Genomic DNA, 25,955 nt, shown 5'->3' with positions numbered 1-25,955 from the left:
TGCCTACTTTGGACGGGAGGCAGCGCATCAGTAGAAAGGATATTAAGAGGATTATCGAGGGTACGCGGAAGGGAGAAGTTACTTCGGTTCGGCCTGTACTTTGTCTTAGTCCTCAGGCGAACTTGCGGTGCAATCGTGGACAGGTCAGCCCCCTCTCTGAGCCTCGGTGACCCTGTCTGCAAACCTCGGGGGTGGTAGAGGTGTTCTAAGGGCTCTTGGGCTCTGACATCCTCGGACGCCCCTCCGGCAGAATGACTGCAGGGGCTCTCAGCCGCAGAAGCGGACAAACAGCTGGGCCGTAACAAAGAGCCCGGGTCGCTGGCCTGTTCCCGCCCCCGGCAGGTTTTGGAAACTCCTTGAGGCCGAGGGGCGGGGCTTGAGTGCGCCGCAGCCAATCATCAAAGCTCCAGGATGCCGGGGCGGGGCCTCCGCGAGCAGCCGCGGCTGCCAGGCTGGGTCCGAGCATCCCGCGGCTCCGGACCTCCCGGCCCGGACATGGCGAGCGTCCGGGCCTCTCCGCGAGCTGCGCTGCTGCTTCTCCTGGCCGTGGCGGGGGTCGCGGGAGTGGTAGGAGGCCTGGCCCCGGGCAGCGCGGGTGAGTAACTGCTGGAGCAGCGGTTCGGGGCGGTCCGGAGCGGCCGCCTCAGCGCTCCAAGATGGCGCGGGGCTGGGGGCGGGGGGGCGCGCGACCCCCAGACCCGGCGAGCGGCGGGTGACCCAGGGGCCGGAGGTCCCAGCCGGCTGGAAGGGGTGCCGAGGCGGGATGAGCGAGGACCCCTCTCCACCCTCGCTCTCCTCGCCCCAAAGATCTGCTGAACGGGGAGCGGTGACCCACGTTCGAGGCCTTACTCTGTCACCCACCGGACCGAGGACCCCAGAGCGTCCCTTATCTCCTCAGCAGACGCAGGTCTCTGTCAGAAGAGGGTGAAATGCCTTCGCCCAGAATCGTCGCGAGGGTTGGGTGGGTTTCGGAGGTGCAGCCACCCCGCCGCCGCCCTGACGAGTTATTGTTACTGGACCCTCGCTGGGTTCAGAAGGGCAGACCCTGGGCGGCGAGCGCCGACGGGCCCAGCAGCCGGCCAGGTTCAAGTCCCCGAAGAGAACGGGCCCGAGCCTTCCACACCCGGTGGCGCTGCAGTTCGCTGCGGGTGCTGTGCGGCTGACACGGCGCCGGGCTCCGGGAGAGACGTGAAAGTCAGTCAGCCCCGCTCTCGGAGGGCTGGCGGGCCTGAGGACAGTCTTGTTCCTGCCCTGGAGGAATTAAACCAAGAGTGGATAGGAAACTGTTAAGTACTTAACTGAGCGTCTCTCCCTTGCTGGGCTGTAGGAGTTGTCCTGCCCTCCAGTAGCTCTCTGGCTAGGAAGTGGGGTACAGCAGGACACAAGCTGCTGAAGTCCAAGGCCGGAGTGTCGGAGATGAAGGGCTGTGGGTGCACTGAGGGAGAGAGAGGACCTCCACCTCGGGGGTGGGAGGAAAACTGAGTGAGCCCCCGACTGCACTAGGCGTTCAAAGATGGCTGAGATTTGTGCATCAGAAGGTGAGGAGCAGTGCATTGCTTGCTGAAAGAGCTTACACCTAGAAAGAGCGAAATCAACCTGGACAGGATTTTAAGGTAGCTTACAATGTTAAAGTTTTTTGTTTGTTTGTTTTTAGGCAAGAAAGTCTTTAAAGAAGGGAGAAGATTATGTCAGGAACCTGGCATTCGTTCGTTGTAATTGGGTTCTAAATTTAACCATCAATTACATGGAAATCAGAGGAGAGGGAGAGAGAAAATGCTTTGTATTCTTGGCTAAATCAGCTTACCTTTCTGGGCCTCATTTCTCTCATTAAGGTAAAGATATTGAATTAAAGCATTTCCAAGTTATGGTCTATAGAATACTAGCTGTTCATTCTCATCTCACAACTAGTTGATTCTGTAGATAATAGTAGAGTGGAGTAGTTAAGAATACTTGAACAGGTTACTTAGCCTTAGTCTTTTCGTGCTTTAATATGCACACACACACACACTATATATATATATATATATATATATATATATATATACACACACACACACACACACACACACACACACATATATAATAGATTTTTGTGAGAATTGAGGTAATACATGAATAATATTTAAAATGGCATATAGTAAGCACTGAGATGTTAGCTATTAAATGAGTTTGGGAAACACTGCACATTGCACCCCTTTCTTATAAATTCAAAAAACATGTTAGATTCCCATGAAAGGGTCCAGGGATTTCTGTGGTAAAGAAATTTGTTTGCTGGGGGAACAGAGAAATGACTGCTAATGGGTATGAGGTTTCTTTTTAGGGTAATGAAAATGTTCTAAAGTTAGATTGTGGCAATAATTGCACAACTCCATGGATATACTAAAAAACAACTGAATCGTACACTTTAAAAAGGATGAATTTTGTATCATGTGATAATGTATAAAATGAGGCATACTAAAAATTTAAGAGTTTATTTGAGCAACAGTTGATTCAAATGGGCAGCACCAAAGGGGAAATGATAGGAGGGGGGTGCCTTTCATAGAGAAGAGATGGAAGCAAAGCAAAGAAATTATTTGATTGGCTATAGTTTAAGTGGATACCTTATTTGGGAAAGCCTAGGTGGCTGTTTGTGATTGATTGTCCTCAGGTTTCAATTTCTTACTCTTAAGGTATTAAAAGCTTAGGTTTTGATTTGCTTATGTAGGCTACTAAGGAAGGCAGTAAAGCCACCTCAGTCTAATGGCCTTCTTGTTTAATTAATTTAACATGATTTATATCAATAAAATTATTATAGAAAGATAAAAACGCATTTGCTTATAGAACTCTTTTTTTCTTCATAGCATCTAAAGCACACTTTAGAAAACGCTGGGCTAAGTGATTTCTAAAGGCCCTTCCAACTCTAAAAGTTCATGACAGCATAGAGTTTGCATTGTTTGATAAAAAGAAAAATTTCAGTTTGATCTAAATGTGAGATTTGTCCCTCATACTAAATTCTAGGAAGCATTTATGACCTGCTTCTTTACATAAAGGCCATTGAGTAATACAATGGACAAAAGCTTCCACTGTGTATCTGTAGAAAGTGTGTAAAATGTTTTTCAATCCTAAACAAAAATTGAGAACACAATATTAAATTGTATTTCAATGAAGGCTGAGCTTGCATTCCTGCTCAGATAGTCTTCTTTCCCCTGTCCTTGCCTGGTTCAAGGTTGGATATGCCTGTCTACTCTGGAATAACACTTTATAACTCTTACCTCTTGTAACACAGAGATTTTCATTCCTATTCTGGGGAGGGGTGTGGAGGTGAGGGAGTGATATTACTGGCTCAGTGATTTTCATCTCTTGAGAAGTTTGGCCACACCGTCTACATTGGAGTAATGCCACACTTCCTATTCCAGGGTACTCTCCAATCCCATCCCTGTCCTCCCCACACCCCGCCCCAACACACACTTCTAGTGTTCCCTTTGAAGGATGGGATGGGACCTTAAGTTGTAGTGGATCTGTCCTGGCACCTGATAATAGCTGTTTCTATTTAAGATGTTTTGTAGTAGAGCAAAAGAGGGAAAGATGTAAAGTTAAGGGCTAGGTTTCAATAAGTTGACATTTAAGGAATTATGTAATAATCAGCCCAGAATCCTGAAAAATAATGTAATAAATGTTAAGTTAGAAAAAGCAAATGCCTATCTGGAGAAAAGTAAAAGAAGCAGATTTTATTTCCAAAGAAGTATCTTGGCTCACACACTACAGAAAGAACTAGGACTGGTGATAGACCAGATATGACAGTTTATTCTGGTATGCTATTAAAAGTTCCTGTCTTATATCCATAGATTTAAGCAAACTTTCATTAATCATACTTTTCACCATGTGCCACTTCTGGAAAAAAATGGGATAATGTCAAGAAGTGGTTTTTATACATTAAAAATGTGGGTTTTAGCCTTGGCCAGTGTTGCACAGTGGTTAGAGCATCAGCCCCTGTACCAAAGGGTCAAGTGTTCGATTCCCAGTCAAGGGCACATACCTGGGTCTCAGGTTCCCTCACTGCCCCCGCCCCATTCAGGAGGCGAGTAGTCATGTGTGTCTCTCACATCTGTATCTCTTTCTCTGTCTCTCCCCGCCCCCCTCCCCTTTCACTCTCTCTTAAAAGCCATGGAAAAAATACCCTCAGGTAAGGATTAACAACAGCAACAAATGAGGGTTTTAAAAGAGCAAAACAGATACTAGAGGTGTTTGTTCAAAAAATATTTATCAAGTGTTTACTGTATGTTAGGTGCTATTCTAAGTGTAGGATTGATGCTCTTGAGGAGCTTACATTTTGGTGGAGGAGAGATAGACAATAAACAGATAAATAAAATGATTTCTGGTAGTGACAAGTATGCTATGAAGGAAACCAGATGATAACAGAGAATTGTGTGAGTAGAGGGAGAGTGGTTCTTTACATAATGATGATGAGAGGCCACTTTTAGAAGGTAAAGTTCAAAACCAAGATCTGAATACATGAAGGTGCTGTCCTAAGGAAAAATGAGTAGGAACCAGAAAGTGCAGAGGCCCTAAGACAAGAAGGAGCAGAAGATATGGTTGCAACAAAATGAACTAGAGAGTAGGCTAGGGCTAAATGGTACTGAGCCTTGCAAAAAGCCACATATGGATTGTGGACTTTATTTTGTATGCAGATAAGAACCAATAGACTTTTAAGTAAGGTATGTCAGCTTTGATTTATAGTTTAGATTACTCTGGCTGCTGAATTAAAAAAAAAAAAAAAGCGAGCCCTGGCAGGGTCGCTTAGTTAATTGGAGCATCATCCCGTACACCAAAAGGTTGCAGGTTTGATTACCTATCTGGGCACATACTTAGGTTTTGGGTTCAATCCCCAGTCAGGGCTCACACTCAAGGCAACTGATCGGTGTTGCTCTCTCTTCCCCTCTCCCTTTCTCTCTCTCTCCCTCTCTCTTCCTTTCTCCCTCTCTCCCTCCCTCTCCCTTCCTCTGTCTCTAAAATCAATAATAACATTTTAAAAAGCAATTGTAGAGAATAGGAGTAAAAACAGGGTGACTAGAGAAGCCCATTGCAGAGTCAAAGCAGCAGATAATGGTTACTTAAAGCAGAGTGGTGGTGAAGGTAAAAGAAAGACTCAGGGTATATTACTGATGGATTGAATGTAGGAAGTTAGGGAAGGAAGAATTAAAGATTACTCATAGATATTTACATTGAGCAACTAAGTAAAAAATAATACCATTTGCTGAGATCAGGAAGATGGGGAGGAGCAAATTGGAGTAGGTTGGCAGGTGAGCTAGGAAGAGAATCAAAGTTCCATTTTTGAACATGTTTAAGATGGGTATTAGGAATAACTCCCCCAGGCCCATTGTTTATTAAGCTCATACCTGCCAGTAATCCATTCAGCAAATATTTGTTAAGCTTATAATAGTGCCAGACACCGTGATAGGCACTAGGTATAAAGTGGCAGGCAAAAACAGACATGGTCTCCGTTTTCATGGGGTTTATGGTTTAGTGGGAAATTCAGTCTTTAAATATCACCAAAAATGTATAACTGCATTGCTAATATTATGTGGTTTTATTAGTACATATCCACTTATGTTCTAAGTCTGAAGAATATATTTAAGGAAAAATCGTGATTTGGTCAGGTATATAGACATGATGAATGTTGTAAAGCACATAGATAACACGAAGATGACTTCAAGGAAAGGGTAGTATTAAGAGAAGCATTCTGAGTGTGGAGTACACCACTGGAAGCCAGACATTTGCACTCATATTTATTCATTTACTTCTTATTTTTACATTCACACTTTTAGATGTAAATGGGAGGCCTGCAGCATAGAGTAGAGAAGGGAATTATCAAAGAATACTGGCTGTTAGCATCTTGGGGGAAGATCTTAAGAGAGTCATTTGCTTTAGTTGTTTCATAATGATGAATGTCTGGATTAAGGTTCTTTTGACCCCCAAAGGAAAAGAAACCAAGGTGGCTTGGGATTAGGGGGCAAGTTATATAGCATCTAACAGGGGATCACATAGAAATCCAAGGGTAGGACATTGAGCACAACACAAACCCAGGGACTATTGTGGGAACTGGAAAGCTGCCAGGAACCAATACTACTTTTGGAGATAGTCTCTCTCTCTAGCTCTGATTGGTTCTCTCTCGTGCATCTCTTGTATTTCCTACTCTCCACCAACCAGCTTCCTCTTTTAACTTAAAGTGTCTGCACCACCATAAAACTTCAGTTTGCCCCACCCAGCTCTTCTTGACCTTATAGCTGTGGAGCCCACCACCAACTGGTTGCATATCTCTGTGCCTGAGTATATGATTGGGATCAATTTATCTTTTGACCTAGACCAAAAACTCATATGATGTTTGTTAAATTACGAGTTGGTCACCATATGAAATATGGTACTGAAGTGGTACAGTGAGGGAAATACAACTTTTTGTACTTTTTTTCCTGATAAAAAGCTACATAACTAGGAAATGATTACATATTAACCTATGAATAAAAATTTTTTGAGCTGAGCACTGTGCTAAATGGGTACAAGACGTTTACAACCAGTCTGGGGATACCATAAGTATAAACATGAAATGAGAGAAGTGTTAAAGTTTCCAGTTCTGACTAGAATAGTAGGGCCTTAAATCGCAAAAAAAACCACAAAAAATTAAAAAAGCAACAACATGACTTGGAGTTGTTGGAGAAGAAAGGCTTTCTAAGAGTTGAGGTGAGATTTAGGTCAGCAGGAGAGGGCACTGAGCATTTCAGGCAGAAAGCTGTATTCAGGGTAAATAGCTGTGTTGTAGGTTTTCTTGTTAAAAAATAAGGCTGTCAGGGAAGGGGAGGTTAGAATATTTGGAAAATTTAGAATTAGAATAGCAGGAAGCCAATGTAGGCCCTTGATTAGAAGAGTGATATTATATAAGGGCTATTAAAAAATTAATCCGACAGTCATACTGGTAATAGAGTTGAATAGAATTGGTTGTTGCAGCAGTGCACTATGAGGCAAGCAATGGAGAAGGCTATCAGTAACTTACAAATGATTTTAAAAAAATAGAAAATATATATCTGTCTAAATAGATAAGTAAAGCAGTATGACAGATGATATAATGTTAGCAATATTGAATCCAGGTGGTTGGGTATATGGATAATCATTTTACTGTTTGGCTCTTCATTGGCTGTTGATATACATATACAAACATATATTTTAAAAGGTAAATGTAACAATTGCAAGAATACATTTATAAGTTAAAGTTGCAGTTGTCATTTAAGCATTTTTAAAGTGATTGTCAGTTTCCAGACTGTCTTGAAAATAAAAATTTAACTAAAATTAAGATCAGATTTTTTATTAACATGTCTTTTTTATTTAGAATGATCTTTTTCCAGTATCAGCACAGATTTAGCTTTTCCCCATCAATAGTTTAGGATATATATGTTCTGTTTTAGTAATTCTTTAGGAAGACATTAATTAGAAGGAATCTTATTTTCTTTAGAAAAGAAAACAAGAATGGCTTTTCATTAACCAAATTGAATTATAGCTTTCAGGAGGCTTCTGTGGCAAAATCTCTTTTAACTTCAAAAATCCTGTAATTCTATGAATATTTTAGTTTAAATTAGGGTGTGTATTTGTTTTTTTAAATGCTGGTTGGTCTTAGAAGTTGCATTTTTCCCTTGTGGCTGGAGCATGTGCTTCCTGCTTACTTGTCTATCTTTAGTACACATGTGGCCCAAACCAGCAGCCAAACCTTGATGTTTCTAATTATTGGATAATTCTGCTTGCATAGTTCTAGGTTACACTAATACCTTCTTAAACACAACATGCATGGCCTTTAGTAATCAGTTTTTTGTTTTTATTAATTTTATAATTACAGGCTCTTGGAATAAGAATGTAAAATAGGACATTCATTCTTATATCTTTAATGAGAATAACACCTGTGCTCTTTATTTTCATTATGTCAATATCAATTTTTATTTTTAACTAATTTACCTTTATTTGTTCAATTCCATTTTATGAGAATAATAGTTTTTCTTGAAGAACAAGAAATTAGATTAGAATCAAATTATATTAACAAATTTCTAGAATTCATTGTCTTCTCTTATATAAAACATTAGACCTTAGAGAGTTTTTTGCACTATAATAGTTGACTGACCCAATTAATCCATTTTAATAGCTCTAAAAAAGACAAAGAACTTTAATGGGCACATTAATTGCATTTGAAATCCTTTTCCCCATTCTTAATGAAGACATATGAATTGATGCCTATTTGTAGACATTTATTTCTTGAAAATATGCATTGTTAAAAATTCTAATAACTTTTTGTTGTCTCAAAGAAAGAAAGCTGTGTACCAATATAATAATGGCTAAAGTTAAGAATAGCATGTGGAAAATGTGATGGCACATTGGTTCCCTTTTCAAGGGAGGGTGGCAGTTTTCTCCAGGGAGGAAATGTACTATTACAGAGGAATGCTTGGTTGTGAGGGGGAAGGGAGTTATTGCCAGAAGACTTCAGGCTGCCCTCTTTAATCTCATTTTGTCAGAAATATCAGGTATTTGGAAGGACTAGAAGGAAATATGTCAAAATGTCAACACAGGTTCTGGCAGGACAGTGAGAGCATAGGTGTGCTTTTTTAAAAATCCTCACCTGAGGATATGTTTTTATTGATTTGGGGGAAGGGTAAGGAGGGAGAGAGAGAGGTTAGAGGGAAACATTGATCGGTTGCCTCACAGCTGTGACCCGACCAGGGACCGAACCAGCAACCTAGGTATGCTCCAACCAACTGAGCCACCCGGCCAGGGCTTATCTTATTTTCTTAATGAAAAAAAATTATTTCAAAATTTTAACTTGGGGGGGGGGTCACTTCACTATAAATTTTACCTTCACCTTTAAATAGGGAAAAAATAGGCTTTTAATATATTTTTTTAATAAAACTTTCCATTGTTATTGAAGTTTTAATTATAACATATTTTGTGTTTCTGTTCTAAACAGACCTTTGCTCCAAGAAACTTTTTCAAAAATCTCTAGGCCCAAATCAGACTCTTGTCTGCCTGATTGTTTACTTTTTGCTAAGCCTCTGCTTATTGGGACCATATGTTATCCTGAGTTACATATCTTTGCTCATGATCAGCTGGATTTTCTGCCCTCATATGACTTTTGTGTTAGAGCAGCAATTTTCAATCTGTGTTCTGCAGCAGGCACACTGGTGTGCCACGAGAATTTTTAAAACATGCAATATCTGATTATTTAGTCAGGGGCACTGACCCCTTTTCCCTTATATTGTCAAATAAAAAAATGACAACAGCCAACACAACAATACTTGTCTGGTGTGAATGAATCAGAATTTTACCTCCCTGGCTGGTGTGGCTCAGTTGGTTGGGCATTGTCCTGTGAACCAAAGGGTTTCCAGTTAGATTCCCATCAGAGCACATGCCTGAGTTGTGGGCTTGATTCCTAGTGAGGGCTGTGTGGGAGGCAGCCAATGGATGTTTTGCTCTCACACTGATGTTTTTCTCTCCCTCTTCCTTTCTCTCTAAACTCAATTTAAAAATCTTTTAAAAATTATACTTATTTTTTTTCAGATTGGCAAAAAGTATATTTTTTGGTGTTCCACAGGATTTTAGTAGTTAGTATATGTGTGCCACGAGATGAAAAGGATTGAAAATCACTGCTCTAGAATAGTAACATGCCCCTCCTGATTATCTCTATAGCCAACTTATGAATTTCTCTGGGCTCATAATGCTGTTCAGCAACACTTTTTCTTTTCTTTAATTTGATAGTTCTCAAACTGACACTCTGAAATGTTAATAAGTGGCATAAAAAAAGTCTCCTGTTCTGTGAGAAATCAGTCTACTTAGATCTCCCTTATAGGAGATTAATAATGAATATTAGCATATTAAAGGATTAAAGTACAGCAGTGAAGAATTCTCTTTGTCATTTCCAAATTTATTTGTACGTGAAACATTTTCTCTTGAGGGATAGTTATTAACAACTCATGAAACAGTGTTTAGTAGAACACAAGTTTGAGAAACATATCTATAGTTGCCTTCTTTCTCTGTTCTTCATAACAGCTGTTTCAGACCTCTACAATTTAAATCCAAGCCTCCATCCCCATCTCAGTCCTTTTTGTTCTCAGACCTAATCTCTGTTTCACTGAGAAAATGGAGGCTGTCAATTTTCCTCTTAATTTGAGTTCCCTTACATCCTTTCCTCTTGTCTAGACTTTGTTCTATCATCAGACTAACCTAGATGAAGTCAGAGAGCATAACATTTGTTCACTATTGTATCCCTAGCCCCAAATACAACCCACATCCTATTTTCTGTTTTGTCCATAACTGGGAGTAGAGCAACTCAATTCTGCACTGACCACTCAGAGTTAGAACAGACCCCACAAGTTAAAGGGCATGGGCCTCAACAAGACTGCTCTTACTTCAGGCACTTTGGGGGTTCCCAAGCCACCCACACTTCTGACCATCTGGCTATCCAGATTTCCCATGACCCTCTCAGAATGAGTAACTCACTGGAATGATTTGTAAAACTCAGGGAAGCACTGTAGTTATGATTACAGTTTTATTATAAAGGATACAAATCAGGAGGACCAGTCAAATGAAGAGACATACAGGGTGAGGTCTGGGAGGAAATGCAGAGCTTGTTTCCTTTCCTCATGGAATCAGTATCCATCCTCTTCCTCGCACATCAGTGTCTTCACCAGCTGGGAAAGGTTCACTGAGCTTTGGTATCTAGAGTTTTTATTAGGATTCCGTCACTTAGATGATTAATTGAAATCATTGGCCATGTGGTTGAACTCAATCTCCAGTTCCCCTGTCCTGCTGGATGTTGAGAGATCGAGGTGATATCATGTGGCTCAAAGCAACCCTCTTATTACATGGCTGACTTTTCCAGCCCTGAAGATTCTAGGTGAGACCTTGGGTCACCTCATAAACATAACAGACATTCCTGTTACTCAGGAAATTCCAGGGATTTAGAGTCTCCCAAGGACCACTCTAAAATAATGGAAAAACCTTCCCTCGATCCTGCATCCTTATACTTCCTCACCTCTAGTTTACTCCTTAATATGATTCACTTCTACCAATTCCACAGAAAGTACATTGTGAAGGTCACAAAGTGGCCTCCTAATTAGTAAACAGATTTGTTTTTTTGAGTCTTCAGTCTAACCTGACTATTCTGGTGTATGACGCTAGCTGCTCCCTCTTCTGTGGTGCCACTTTCTTGCTACCTCTCTGACTGTTCCATCTCCGTCTTTTTCTTTGTTTCTTCCCATGTCTCAGATATTGCTGTTCTTTGGAATTTGGTGCTCTGTTTACTTCTCACTAGAAACTCTCCCTAGGCAATGTCATTTATTTCTATATGTCTTCTTTTTGCCAATGATTATAAATTTGGATCTTTAGACTTGGTTTTACGTGCAGTCTAGACTTGGATTTGTGACTTTACTGGAATTTTCATCTAGATGTCCTATAGAAACCTTAAATTTAACATGTTCAAAACAAAATTCACTCTTTTTTTCTTTCTAATTTAACCTTACATTATAGGTATAGTAATAGAATGGAGTCCATAGGGCAATTGTAAGGGTTGAATAAGATAATGCATAAAGCAAACTTAGTAAAATTCTGGCACCTGGAAAGTACACAATACATTAGCTATTATTACATGACAGTCCCCCCTATTAGACTACAAGCTTTTTGAGGGCAAGAACCAACCTAGCACTGTCCTTGGCTTCTACTAGATACACAGTAAAAGTTTGTTGAATTAAAATGAATAATACTAATAATCTGTTGAATGAATGGTTTATATAACCATTTGATTTAGCTTAACTATCTTGTTTATATAAAGTGGGCAACATCAGGTGCTTATTTTTTCTTCCTAGGTGCATTATGTTGTGATCATTCCAAGGATAACCAAATGTGCCGTGATGTATGTGAACAGGTAAGCTTACATAATAATTCTAGAAGGTTTTAGTTATGTAACTGTTATTAATTAGAATTGTTTTGAAGAAATCTGTTGGACAGCACCTTAACCAAGAGAAGAGAGTTCATGTCACCAGTAATGGAACAAATTAATGTGTGTCTGCTGACACGATGCAGTGAAAAGAGCACAGTATCTCATGTAGAATTTCTGCCAAAAATATATAACCTGATCATGAAGAAACAGTAGGACAAACCCAGGTTGAGGGATATTCCTCAAAACAACAGCCTGTACTCTTCAAAAAGGTAATCATTGTTATAAAAACAAAGGCTATAAGAAACATCCAGGTTAAAGGACACTGGAGACATGACAACTAAATGCAATGAGTGATCCTAGATTGGATCCTGGAATTAAAAGATTGCTATGAAAAGGACATTATGGGGATAAACTGGTAAAATTTGAATACAGGCTGTAATAATATTGTATCAGTGCTCTATTCCTGAATTTGGTGGTTGTATTGTGGTCAGGTAGGATGGTGTCCTTATTCTTAGGATATACATGTTGGAATTTAGGAATGAATATTGTGCATGTAATGAATTCTAAAATGTTTCATCAAAATAATAGTAATAATAATATGTGTTTATGCAGACAGTTAAAGCAAATGTTGCAAAATGTTCATTGTACTACTTTTGAAACTTTCTGCAGATATGAATTTTTCTTGTTGAGCCTTTTCAGGCAAGTTCTACTGAGACAATACCTAAAGTCTTAAAGTCTTACCTTTCTTTCATCATCTTGGTTGTGTAGTTCTAGCCTTAGCACTTGAGAAGTAATGGCCTCAATCATCTTTTGGAGGAATTTTCAAGTAATTGCCTGGATTTTGTCACTGTCTAAAACCAAGAAAGCTACCTGGGATTAAAAGTTCTCTCAAATGATATTATGACTTTAGAAAGATTTTGCGAGATACTTTCTAATTATAAAACAAGATAGTGACTTGGCTCATCTAAATAGCTGCCTCAGAATTCATGTAGAAACTCTACAGCAAATTAAGTTTTCTGCACATTTATTGCCTGAAAATAGCTTTTAGAAGCAAAAATGAGCCTTTGATGCTGTCACCATAAGGGAGTTTTTAAAGTTGCTCTACTACTGCCTGGCTGGCGTGGCTCAGCGGTTGAGCATCGACCTAGGATCCAGGAGATCGCGGTTCGATTCCTGGTCAGGGCATATGCCCAGGTTGGGGCCTTGATCCCCAATAGGGGGCATGCAGGAGGCAGCCAATCAATGACTCTGTCATCATTGATGTTTCTATCTCTCCCTCTCCTTCCTCTCTCTGAAATCATATTTAGAAAGAAAAAAAAAAAAGTAGCTCTGCTACTCTTGGAAACACTGCTTTCCTGACTTTTTGCTTTGTTTCTTCTTGTTTTTCCCACTAGGTGTTCAAAAGAGGGAATGATTTTTAAGAAATTAGACAGGCAAGGTCTAAGTTCTTAAACTCAGAAATGTTAGAAATTCAATATTAACAAATTAAGTCACTACTATAGTTACCCTAATATAGAACATTCATCCCTAACCTAGTTTCACTTTAATTGAGAAATAAGGCAAAGAAATCCGGCAAATTGGACCCCAGATATTACTCATTACTAGTTACACAAATGTTGAATGTAACTTTTATATCCAAATGCACACTAAACTACAGAATTAGATTTACTCCCAGATGAGGAGAAGTAAGGTCTGGGTTACAGATATTCACTTTCTCCTACCATACTCAACAGTTGGGTAAGTCAGTGAGCAAGTCAGTCTTCACAGTCACTGGAGGAGTGAGTGCGCATGTGGAGAGAGGCCAGGTTGCTAAAACTAGCAGAGCTCACTCAAAATGAAAGGAAATACCAGGAGTAAGGAATAATTATTTCTTTAGTAGAGAATGAAGAAAGGGTGGAGTCCTGATGACATTTAGGTCTTGAGTTGGAGTGAATAGTAGTATCCCTGATGGTTATGAGAGGTTGGGAAAAGATTTGGTTTGGGGGGCAGTGGGGAAGGCGAGTTGCCAAATTATGAGTGAAAACCACTGTGTGAAGACAGTTAGAGATTTGGAATTAGAACTTTAGAATTTGAATTTAGATAAGTCAGGGCTGGTGTTTTATAAAAGTCAATGAAATAAGGTGTCAGATGCCAAAGAAAAGTCAAGGAGTTTAACATCTGAGAAAACGCCCTTAGTTTTTAAAAGAAGACTATTAGGAGAGATACTCTAAAGAAGGAATTTTGTTGACTTTGTTTATGGTGAATCCTTCACTGCTTAGAATAGTGCCTCACTTGAAAAACTCTCAATAAATATTTCTAGATTGACTGGAGTGGTGGGGCTAAAAGTCATAGTGCAGAGATTTAAAATATTTAAATAGAAATTTATTATGTAATATTGCAAACTTGCAAAAATGTATTGTTTTATATGAATCATATCTTCCCAACTACGTTATAAATTCTTTGAATATAGAGATTATGATCTGTCTTATTCATCTTTGTTGTACTCATCATACCTTTGCTTAAGGAAGTTGGTCAGTGAATGTTTGCAAGTAATGAAAGGAAAATGTAGAATGTTAATTGGAAAAGTCAGTAAGTCAGTACAGGAAATTAAGATTTGTTTCAAGAGGAGAGGCCTTTGCTTGTTTGAAGACAAAGCGAAATGAGTTATGACAGAGGGAGGAGATAAGTATGAGTTAAAAATCTCTCAAGATCAGGATTGTAAACTGTGATCTGATTATTTCTGCCTTGACCAGGATACAGTTTTGGTTATTAAGTTTTTTGCTCTGAGATGATTTGTGTAATCATAGTACATATTTTGATATACTGAATAAGTATTCATTTTTCTTTTTAAGTGTGCTGATCAGTTTAGTGAGAAAAGTAACTGCTTCTGTTCAAGTCTACCGTATGTAAAAATATGTACATGCTGCCTTCTTTAACCTAATTATTTAACTTATTTATATTCCTAATATTATTATTAGTTATTTATATTTCTAATAAGTTATCTTATTTATATTACTAATAACTATGTTTCTTGGTTTAATTTAATCTACTTTATAAAATTATAATTTTAGAGACAGAGAGACCGGATAGTCTTTTTTTTTTTTTTTTTTAATCCTTATCCAAGTATGTTTTTCACTGATTTTGGAGAGAGGAAGGAAGAGAGAGAAGCATCCGTGTGAGGGAGAAACATTGATTGGTTGCTTCCTGTACATGCCTGGAAGGGGGATCAAACTTGCAACCTGGGTATGTGCCCTGACTGGGAATTGAACCCACCACCTTTCAGTGTATGGGACAGTGCTCCAACCAAGCCACACTGGCCAGGACGATTGTCTAACTCCTTAATTTTGCTTGTTAGCTATTCAAAAAACTGAAACACAGGGAACAGTGTTTTTTTTTAAATATTTTTTCCTATGTGCCAGGTTCTTTACATGCATTATTTCATTTAATTCTCATACTAAGCACTTGAGGGAGATAATATTATTGTCTGCATTTTATAGATGAGGAAAAACTGAGGTATAGAAAAGTTAAATAACTTGCCAAGGTCTCTAAGGAAATAACTTGAGGAGCAAGGGCTCAAACCCAAGTGTGTTTGATTACCAAGTCCATGGTCTTAGCCACCAGGCTAAGGCCAAGTAGGTTGCTCAGTTCATTGTTCTTTGTGCTGTTCTAAACTGTTTCAAGTATTGTAGGTTCTTTGCTTTGTTTTTTTGTTTCTATTTTGTGAGTAGGTAGAATGGAGGCAAAACAGGATGAATGGAAGCATAGCTTTCTCTATACTTCTTCCAATTCCACTACCAATGTCTTGTGCTTGCTTCTTTCTTTCTACCTCTTTTTTATTGTTTCTTGCTTTCTTTCATTATTGTCTTTTTCCCCCCATTTATTATTCTTTTTATCTTTTTATCATGGGAATTTTCATATATATACAAAGGTAAATAAAAATATAATAAACCCCATATTCAGCTTCAGCATTATTAAGTCAAGGCCAGTTGTGTTTCATTTATACCCCGGTCCACTCCCCCCCAACAGTTATATTGAGACAGGTTTATATTGAAGCAAATCCCAGTTGTCATATCATTTGATTCATAAATTTTCAGTTTGTATAAGTACTCATTAAAGTGGTATAAAAATAGCCCAGCCAGCATGGCCCAGCGGTTGAGCATCAACCTGTGATCCAAGAAATCAAGGTTTGATTCCTGGTCAGGACACATGCCCGGGTTGCAGGCTCAATCCCTGGTGGGGGCGTGCAGGAGGCAGCCTATCAGTAATTCTCATCATTGATGTTTCTATCTCTCTTTCTCCCTCTCCCTTCTTCTCTCTGAAATCAATAAAGATATATATATATATATATTTTTTTTAATTAAAAAAAAATAAAGTGGTATAAAAATAAAAACACTTTAAAAATTATCACTTCTTTTAAAATATAATATTCAAATATCTAGTTATTTTTCAAATTTATTGTTACATAATTTTATTTTTAGTTTGAATCAGGATCCAAGTGAGATATAAGCATTGCAATTGGCTATATCTTTTGAATATCTTTTGATATTTGGGTTTCTTCTTACAATTTATTTGATGAACAAATCTGGTCATTTATTCTGTAGCATTTCCCACAGTGTGAATTATGTTGTTCACATCCCCATGGTGTCATTTTAATGTGTTCCTCTTTTCTCTATATTTCTTAGTAATTAGTAGGTAGATTTAGAGCAGAGCTGTTCAATAGAAATTTGTACAGTAATGAAAATATTCTATATCTGTTATCCAGTTCACTAGCCTCTAGCCAGGTGTGCCAAGTGAACACTTGAAATGTGATTAAAGAGATTGAGGAACTGAATTTTTTATTTTATTAAAGTTTAATGATTTCAGTTTAAATTTAAATAGCCACACATGGCAAGCAGCTACAGCTGCATTATGAAACAGATCCAGAGACTTGACCAGATTCAGGTTAGGTTTTGTTTGTTAAGTCTTACACATAAGTGGTATTGTGTCTGGTTGTCTCTTTTTGTAATATTATCAGTTATTTGTTGATAATCGCCTAAATGCATTAATTCACTAGGGGTTGCAAAATGGTGATATTCTAGCTCTCTTCACTTATTAATTATAGTTGGTAGTTTGGGAGGAAAGTGGCTACTAAAACTAACTGGAGCTAAGTCCTTTTTCACTGTCCTTAGCATTTATGGATTTTATAATCTTAACTGTTTGTAGGTAACCATAAAGGTCTGTCTGATATACATAATTAATTATTATTTACTGAGACATCAAATTGTTAATTTCATTGACTGAAATTCTCTTTGGAAGTAAGCCACGTAGCTTGGTGAGTGAACTGTCAGCTCCTCAGCATCTATATTAAAAAGTGGCTTTGTCTCTATTTTATGGCATTTTGCAGCGAAGCTTATGCCATAATGCTATTTACAAATTTGTTCTTCACCAGTATCAAGGTATAACATAGTTTATTTTTTATTGTGGTCAGTTGACTGCAGTTTGTATAACAGTTTAGAATAAATTTATCGGGGGTTTTTTCTTTTTCTGTTTCTCTTTTTTTCTCCCAGGCTACAGTTTGGTAGCCTGATTTTCTCCATTTTGGTTATTAGAAAATGGACCCTCTTGGTTATTTGCCAAACTAACCAACCTTTTAAGAAATGTTATATCATTTTAATTTAGATGCTTCCAAAGGTTTTCCATATATAAAAGGAAGTTGAAAGATACTCTAGGCAACTGATAAATCTAGAAGATAATACATTTTACCTCCCCTTATTTCTTATGAAAAAATGCCACAAAAACTTTTTTCTTTTGTCAAATAGATATTCTCCTCAAAAAGTGAATCCCGACTAAAACATCTGTTGCAGAGAGCCCCAGATTATTGCCCTGAAACAATGGTAGGTCTTGTTTAACTTAACTATGGAAGCTTTTGTCTAAATGAAGTCATCTAATGAGTTCCCTATAGATTTAGCAAAATTTTCAATGAATACGGTTTGGGATCAAAGTAAAATGTTAGATTTAGCTAGGTACTTTAAAAGGATCTTTACACAAATTGCTAGATAGAATATGTCTTTCATTTTTATTGTTTATTCTATGATATAGGTAAAAACAATATTAAATACAAATTTAGTTTTTAAATTTCATTATAATAGTTTATCTGGAATTTGGAATTTTACTTGTTATATTTTGATAATTTTATGAAAACTGTATTAACTAAATTTTATATTTATTTTGATTTTGAAAAGTTGTATTTGTGATAAGAGAAAATATGTGATTTTTCATTATTCCTGTCTTCTTGTTTTCTGGTATACAGTAGATACATTGCTTGCCTGTCTGAATCATGTAACTAAGAATGTCTCTAATGCTTGGGCCATCATCCTCTGTGTGGGATGCTTGTAAGCCAGGCTAAACAAACCTGAGCTTGCCATGGGTGAGTCTCTTTAGATACGGTAGCTTGCATTGTGTGACAGGGGGAGATGGTGATCACACAGTTCTGACTGATAAATTTTCCTTTAGTCACTGTACACTTTTGTCCTTGTACTTAGAAACAGTGATTCCAGTAAGCAGCCTGAGTAACCAGACTAATCTTCAATGCTCTTAGATGGGAAGACGGGGAAAAAACAAGCAATATTTTGCATCTGTTTTATTCCCCACCTCCCCCCCCCCCAAAATAGCCAGTTGATATTTGTAAACTACTAGAACATTGACTGTTACAGATGGAAACATAATCAGATCAGCTTTATATAATTTCTGTAGAAATTAAGCATCGTATTTAGGAACTGGTTATCTACATAAAAGCCTTTTGGTGATTACAATTTTAGGTTGAAATTTGGAGTTGTATGAATTCATCTTTGCCAGGTAAGTAATAGAAGTGTAACACTTAGCACTTTTATTTTTAAAAACTTACTGTGATTATAAAATCTGTCCCTATAACTTAAGTATAACCTTGAGTTTGTATACTCTCCTTCTCATAGGCACTCAAATTTTCAAATGTATACTTTATTCTTATTCCCTCAATTCTTAACTTTGTACTCTTATCTCTACTTCTACCATTCTATTCGTAGAACTGGGCTTTGAAAGATCACCAGGATCTTAGTTCTTAAATCTTTTTCTCAGTACTTACTCTCCTTGACTTCCCTGCGACATTTGATATTATTGACCACTACCTCCTTGTGACTGCACCTTGCTCTTTCTTACCTTTCCCCTCTTACCTGCCCCCACACCACCAACCACTGTGCAAGGGCTGTGGTTATTCCTCTGTGCAGTCCTCTTCCGTTCTCTTTCCACACTCGCCCTGCTAACTAATCAGCTCTGCAAAAGTAACTTTCAAGTCCAAGTCTTAGCTTGTGACTTCTAGACATCTCTACCTGGGTCTCTGTGTCCAGGTGGTATCTGAAGTGCAAATTCAAAACCAAACTCATCTTATAATTGCCTCTCTTGTGTATGACATTACTGGAAACCAATTTATCTTTGAGCGCTTTTTCTTTCTAGCTCCATTGACTCTGCTTATAAAGTCTTGCATCTGTCTTCACCACTTCTGGTTCAAGCCTTTCTTATGCCATTCTTGGGATAGAATATTATAATAAACTTGTAACTGTAACTGGTATTTCAACACATCACAGCTGTCCTCCCAAGCCTTTCAAAAAAAATCCCTCAAGTGTTGTCCATTTCCATTGAAATTAAAGCCAAACTCTCTAGCCTGGCATTCATGGTCTCCTAGGATTAAAGCTTACTTTCCAGTCCTAGTTAAAGTCAGTGCCTTAAAATGGGAATATATCTTACGTATCTCTGAACTTTAAAGGCTGTCATACAGTATGATGTTTGCATTTTAAACATTTTGTGTTCCTGGAATTTCCACATTCTTACCTGTTTTCCTGATTATCCCTCTGTCTAATGATCTAATGTCCTGGAATTTTATATATATATATATATATATATATATATATATATATATACACACACACACACACACACACACACACACACACACGTAATTATGTGTATGTGTATGTAAATGCATATACATACACATTATTTTTACCAAACTGTAATTTCTGTAGTGGGATAAATCATTTATTTTATCCATTTTATAGTCCATAGAATATCTAATAGAGTACTTTGTACATAGTGGAGGCTCAGCAAATGTAAATGCTTGTCGAACAACTTAATATTTTCTAAGAGGCCACTGGGTATATGGAAACAGCAATATACAGCATTATATTATAAAAGTTCACAGAGTTTATGACCTACATTGATTCCATTCAAAATTATATCTAAAATGTAAGTGATTCTGAATAGCAAACAGCATAAGATTTAAAGAAAATGACACTAGGCAATGGGGCTACATGAGAGTCTGTTGCCCTTTTTACTCTTTTTTTTTTTTTTAACATATCTTTATTGATTTCAGAGAGAGTAAGGGAGAGGGAGAGATAGAAACATCAATGATGAGAGAGTCATTGATCACCCTACACTGGGGATCAAACCCACGACCTCCTGCATACCCTACACTGGGGATCAAACCCACGACCCGGGCATGTGCCCTGATTGGGAATCAAACCACGATCTCCTGGATCCTAGGTCGATGCTTAACCGCTGAGCCACACCCAGCCAGGCAACCTTTTTACTCTTAAAACATGTAGGGATAAAGAGGTTTATGGTATTTAGTATTTTTAGCCAATTGTAACAATTGAGGTGGTTTATGTTATACAGGGTTGAGCAAAAATAGGTTTGCAGTTGTTTGTATGGAAAACAATACATAAATAATACAATAAATAATAATACAATAAATACAATAAATAATAATATTGTTGTATTATTATTTATTATTTAATAACAAATTTATTATTTATAATAATACAACAATAAACTATTTCGCATCCTCACAACTGTGAACCTACTTTTGCCCCACCCTATATTCTTAGAGCTTTGTCTGTCTGTGGGCTACTTATTTACTTTTGTTTGTTTTGTTTTTTAGCAGGATGCTTCTGTTTGTTGTTAAGTCCTACTTTTATTTGGAGAACTATGTTACCTATTGCCTTGAATCCCTGACATTTTTTTCAAATGTAAATAATAATCTAATGTATATGTGAGTTTGAAGACCTATGAATATATTACATGGAAGCAGCATAATAAAACATTTTTTAAAGGAATTTGCAGTATCCCTACAAGCATAAATCTTTTTCCTCTTTTCATAATTATTATATCTCCTAATTTTATTCTAGGAGTCATTCATTGACATTTGATTATAAAAAGGAATCTAAAACAATATTAAAACACTTTTTATAATTTTATAAAAAGGTGATATTGTGATCCATCTTGTTATCAGTGATTTGGTTAGAGAAATACCTGCTGTACATAAACTGAACCAGAAGAGTAATTTTGCCCCATGATGAAGTGAACCCATCAAAGCTCATCTTGACTCACAGGAGCTGTCCCTGTTTACTAAGTGTTTGTTTGTTTTTAAATGGCATCATGGGTTTCACACTACTGTAGGTATTTAATATTTTTTATTTCAATACCACTTGTGCCCCTTTTTGTTTGTTTGTTAAGTTAAATTGGAACCTTTGCCTCTGTTTCACAATCTAAAGGTGAGGAAGGCCTATCCTTACTTTCCTGAATCTGTATGTCCTCTAAAAGTGCTACCTATCCAAGAATGAGAATGACTGAGAGGGTTTAGGGTGGGCAGGGAGATGAGAGAAAAAACAAAGGACCTGATGATTATGCTGTGAGGGACCCTCAGAATAACGCTGCGGGGAAGGGCTTAATAATTTGAGGCCCTTTGTCTGAGGTAGTTTTTCTGTAGACACTTGCTTTGAATTTTAGTGGTATCCACAAACCAATTTGACATGCTGTTTGTGTTTACTACTGCTTATGACAAAACATTTGAACATTTTGTTTTTAAGGTGTGTTTAAGAAATCTGATGGCTGGGTTGGCTTAGGCTGCTGTGAACTGGCTATTACCTTGGAGTGTCGACAGGCATGCAAGCAGGTAACACTGGGCAATCAGGCTCTTGAAAAGCATGGAGTGTGGATGGACCTGGAGAATATTATGCTAAGTGAAATAAGCCAGGCAGCGAAAGACAAATATCACATTATCTCGCTTATACGTGGAATCTAAAGAACTTAATAAACTGATGAACAGAATAGATTCAATGACATGGAAGCATAGATGAGACTGACGAATGTCAGAGGGATAGAGGAGGGCGGGTGGGTGGAGGGGGAGAGAGTAACCAAAGAATTTATATGCATCTCTGCACAACCCAAGGACACGGACAATGGTGGGGAGAGGGACTGGGGAGGGGGAAGGGACGGGGTGGAATGGGTCATTGGGGAGAAAAAGGGACATCTGTAATATTTTAAACAAAAATAAAAATTTTATTTTATTTATTTATTTATTTTTAAAATATATCTTTATTGATTTCATAGAGAGGAAAGGAGAGGGATAGAGAGATAGAAACATCAATGATGAGAGAGTCATTGATCGGCTGCCTCCTGCAGGCCCCTGAGCCTGCAACCCAGGCATGTGCCCTGGCCGGGAATTGAACCCCGATCGCCTGGATCCTGGGTTGACACTCAACCGCTGAGCCACGCCCGGCCGGGCAAAAATAAAAATTTTTTAAAAAAAAGAAAGAAAGAAAAGCATGGAGTGCAGTTTGGGTTTTAGCTGTACATATGTCTTATACCTTGCCCACCTCATACCTTTGGAGAGTTGACCTATAAAAGCTGCAAATTTAGTATTTTTTGCATGGACCACTTCCTTTTAGACTTGCTGCTTTTTCAGTTATGGCTATGGCATATAAGACCTTCAGCCCTCTCTTACTCTTTCTCAGCTTCTCTCTGCTGCACAAAGAAAGAATATTCATAAGTTATATAAATGTCTAATCACTGTGTTGTATACCTGAAACTAATATACTATTGTATGTCAACTGTAACTGAAAAATAAAAATTATTAAAGAAAAAAGTATTATAAGAATTGAGGCCTTTTGTACTTTGCCGATGGTCATGCTTAGTCAGTGCTGAATGACTCCAAATGGTCATGTGAATTTGGCCTATGCCTGGATGAGAGTAGTTGATACCGTCAGCGTATTTTGCTTTCATCTTCCCTTCTGTCTTTCATCCTTGGTTTTCCCAGAGCATGTTCTTATATCCCTTCTCTGCTCCTAAGGTGAACATGATTCCTACAGTGAATTATGACTTCTTTTTTATTTTATATGTCTCTAGTCCAGTTCAGGTTAGGCCCCTGAATTATTCCTTATTATGTGTATTTTCACAGTGGTTCCTCAGAGTGTTGTCAGAAACTGATCTGGTTCCTCATACTCCAAGTGGTGAGAGTAGACTTAACTGGGAAGTTTAGGTGGAATGAAGCCACAGCTGGAAAGCCTTCTTTCATTTTCTTCTTCTAGTGACTGTCCTCTTGACAGGGGTATGTGAGACCCAGTGTCACCTTCACTTTCCTACATACCACTGCCACACTCTTTGGGTAGTATACAGCCTAGCTATCTGGTGCTCTCCTCCAGGCATTCAGATGAAGCTCAGTTGCAGAGGATTGGAACTATAATGGATCTAGTGGGACAAAAAACAGTTGCCTGTTTATTCTGCTTCTTGCTCTCCCCATCCTCATCAGCTGGCTTATTCAAAATTACATGAGCTTAGGTGATAGACCAGAGGAAATAGAACAAGGGACCAGAGCCCACGGCTCTAAAACTACATCTCTAAATAGGGACTGATATGTAGAAGAATAACCACCCATCAGCAGATTTGTTTTGGCTTGTTTTATATAGAAAGTACATACTAAAATGTAAAAACTTAATATTTCTCTGAGCATCAGTTTCTTCATCTATAGAAGAGATAATATCTCCATTAACTTATTAAGAGAATTACATAAAAATAACTTTTGTTAATTGCCAGGCATAGCCTTTCCCTCTTTAATTGCCCCTTCTGTTATGCATGGATCTTTTGAGGAAAAGTCAGTATGAGAACTTATAATATGAAGGGTTAAAGAAAAAGCAAAATATAAATATCCTGGCAGAGCTTTACAAGAAAATTTGCTGCACAGTGGAATTTGGGGGGGGGGGGGGCGGGGGGGAGGAGTCTTCTGTTTACATTTCCTTCAAAGTTATCTAGTTTCTGAAATAACAAAAGGACTGTGTTATTATGTAAGATTAAAGCCATAAAAAGTTAGTGAAGTTCTAGCATATCCGGTAGGTTCTGCAGCTAATGTTTGTTTTAGAGAAATTGCATGAAATGTGTTTGTTGTATATAAGGAGCTTTAAAATATTTGAGCATAAGGTTTTCCTGTTCTTTTTTATTCTGTGCTGAATAGTATGTGTAATAAAATTAATGGATAAACTTGTTGTCTAATTTAGGCATCTTCAAAAAATGATATTTCCAAAGTTTGCAGAAAAGAATATGAGGTAAGTATTTTATTTAACAAATTTGGATAGACTGTTCAGATATCAAAATTGATAGAATCACTTAAATTTTAAAATGAATTCATTCTTATATAAATTATCTTTTACTTTATAGAAAATATAGTTATAGAAAATACAGCCTTGACCAAAATATCATTTACTTTGTTTAGAAATCTTATGACTTTAATTGACTTTTGTTGAAATTAAGCATTAATTTTAAATAAATGCCTAAATCATATATACAGAGGATTTAACCTATAATGTTTTCTTAGCAAAGCAACTGGTTGTATCCAAAGTTGTAAAATAGTTTTTCTTAGGTTCCATATTTTCTTTTCCCCTTTTCCTGTCTCTTGACCCATCTAGGTATCCATTTTTATAAACCACCTCTAATCAAAGAAACAAAATCATATTGCTAGTGTGAATAGCCTCAGATTTTCCTAGGATCTTGCATTGGTGGTGTGGGGGGGTACTAACTTACAAAGGCTGTATTAAATCTGAAGGACTCTTGTCTCCCAGTGGTGGTATTTAAAGCACTGTGGTATCTAGATGGGGGAGTTATTAGGGCAGGGGTAGGTAAGGTGTTTCATATCATGCAGATATATACAGAAGATTGTCCTTGATGTGAAAAGGTTCCTTATTGGGACTACTTTGTTCTGTTTCTAGAACTCCATGGTTAAATGTGACAGTATTATTGTTTTTCATAGTAAAAGACTATGTATGCAATTAAGGATACTTAAGTGCATATACCTCATTCATCACTTTTATATATAAACATTGGAATTCCTATTGCTTTTTTTAATCCTCACCAGAGGATATGTTCATTGATTTTAGAGAGATAAAGGGAGTGGGAGGGAGGAAGAAAGGGAGCGAGAGAGAGAGAGAAACATCAGTGAGAGAGAAACATCGGTTAGTTGCCTCCTGTACAAGCCTTGACCAGGGATCAAACCTGCAACCTAGGTGTGTGCCCTGACCGGCAACTGAGCCCTCAACCTTTTGGTGTGTGGGACGACGCTCCAACCAGCCGAGCCACCCGACTAGGGCCCTATTGCTTTTAGCAGCCTGCGCTCTCTTGGAGAAAAAAGCTAGAACAACTTTCTTAACTGCTTCTAGATTATAGTCCTCATTTTTTTTTTTCTTCTTTTCTCAAAGCTTATAATTCTATCTCTTGATTAATTTTTTTAAACTGGAGAATCTTATTTATCTTTTGTCTCTTTGTACTATTTGCTAACTTATATCTGTTCCTCTGAAGACAAATTTCCAAATTAACTACAAGTCTTCTCTGTTCCTATTGAAAGGAGCCTTGCTACAAAGAAGTAGAAGATCTTTTTTTCCCCCCTTATCTCTCTACCTTTGAATAAACTAGTTTTAGTTTCTCTTGAACAAAGTGGCTAACTGTAATTCCTTCTTTTCTCCCACATGATGTCTGACACTGTCCATCTCCTGTAGCCTGTCCTCCATTATTTTAGTGTGCTTCCTTCTCTTGTCTGGATTTCCGCATTGCCCTAGGAAGTCTGCCAGTATGTGTTGATGAAGGACGGGACAGGAAAGGTAAGAGAGATAAATACTGTCCTATGAGAGAAATACTAAGAGTAGTTTACTTTTCTCAGTCTATCCTCTCTTACTTGGCTTAGAATTAAGAGCCTATTTTC

The 25,955-nt window shown here is 37.8% G+C and overlaps 1 protein-coding gene across 5 annotated transcripts in view; it reads left to right on the top strand.

Annotated features, from left to right (window-relative positions):
• Positions 1–414: 414 nt before the first annotated feature.
• Positions 415–25,955, top strand: part of RECK (reversion inducing cysteine rich protein with kazal motifs) — a 65,193-nt gene continuing 39,652 nt past the window's right edge. The window contains exons 1-6 of one of the 5 annotated variants that reach the window (XM_081152526.1): positions 415–595; positions 11,868–11,926; positions 17,719–17,793; positions 18,718–18,754; positions 21,799–21,884; positions 24,262–24,309. In XM_081152526.1, the coding sequence (XP_081008652.1) occupies positions 496–595; positions 11,868–11,926; positions 17,719–17,793; positions 18,718–18,754; positions 21,799–21,884; positions 24,262–24,309 (405 nt within the window). In that variant the 5' untranslated portion in view covers positions 415–495. Of the gene's footprint in view, positions 596–828; positions 908–1,568; positions 1,614–11,867; positions 11,927–17,718; positions 17,794–18,717; positions 18,755–21,798; positions 21,885–24,261; positions 24,310–25,955 lie in introns of those variants that run through there. The other 4 variants (XM_081152529.1, XM_081152528.1, XM_081152527.1 and 1 more) reach the window with 4 other exon arrangements.

Source organism: Miniopterus schreibersii (assembly GCF_964146895.1).
Source record: "Miniopterus schreibersii genome assembly, chromosome: 11".
Classification (NCBI taxonomy): Eukaryota; Metazoa; Chordata; class Mammalia; order Chiroptera; family Miniopteridae; genus Miniopterus; species Miniopterus schreibersii.
The sequence above is the reverse complement of the archived record's forward strand: the minus strand, read 5'-3'. Positions and strand labels throughout refer to the sequence as shown.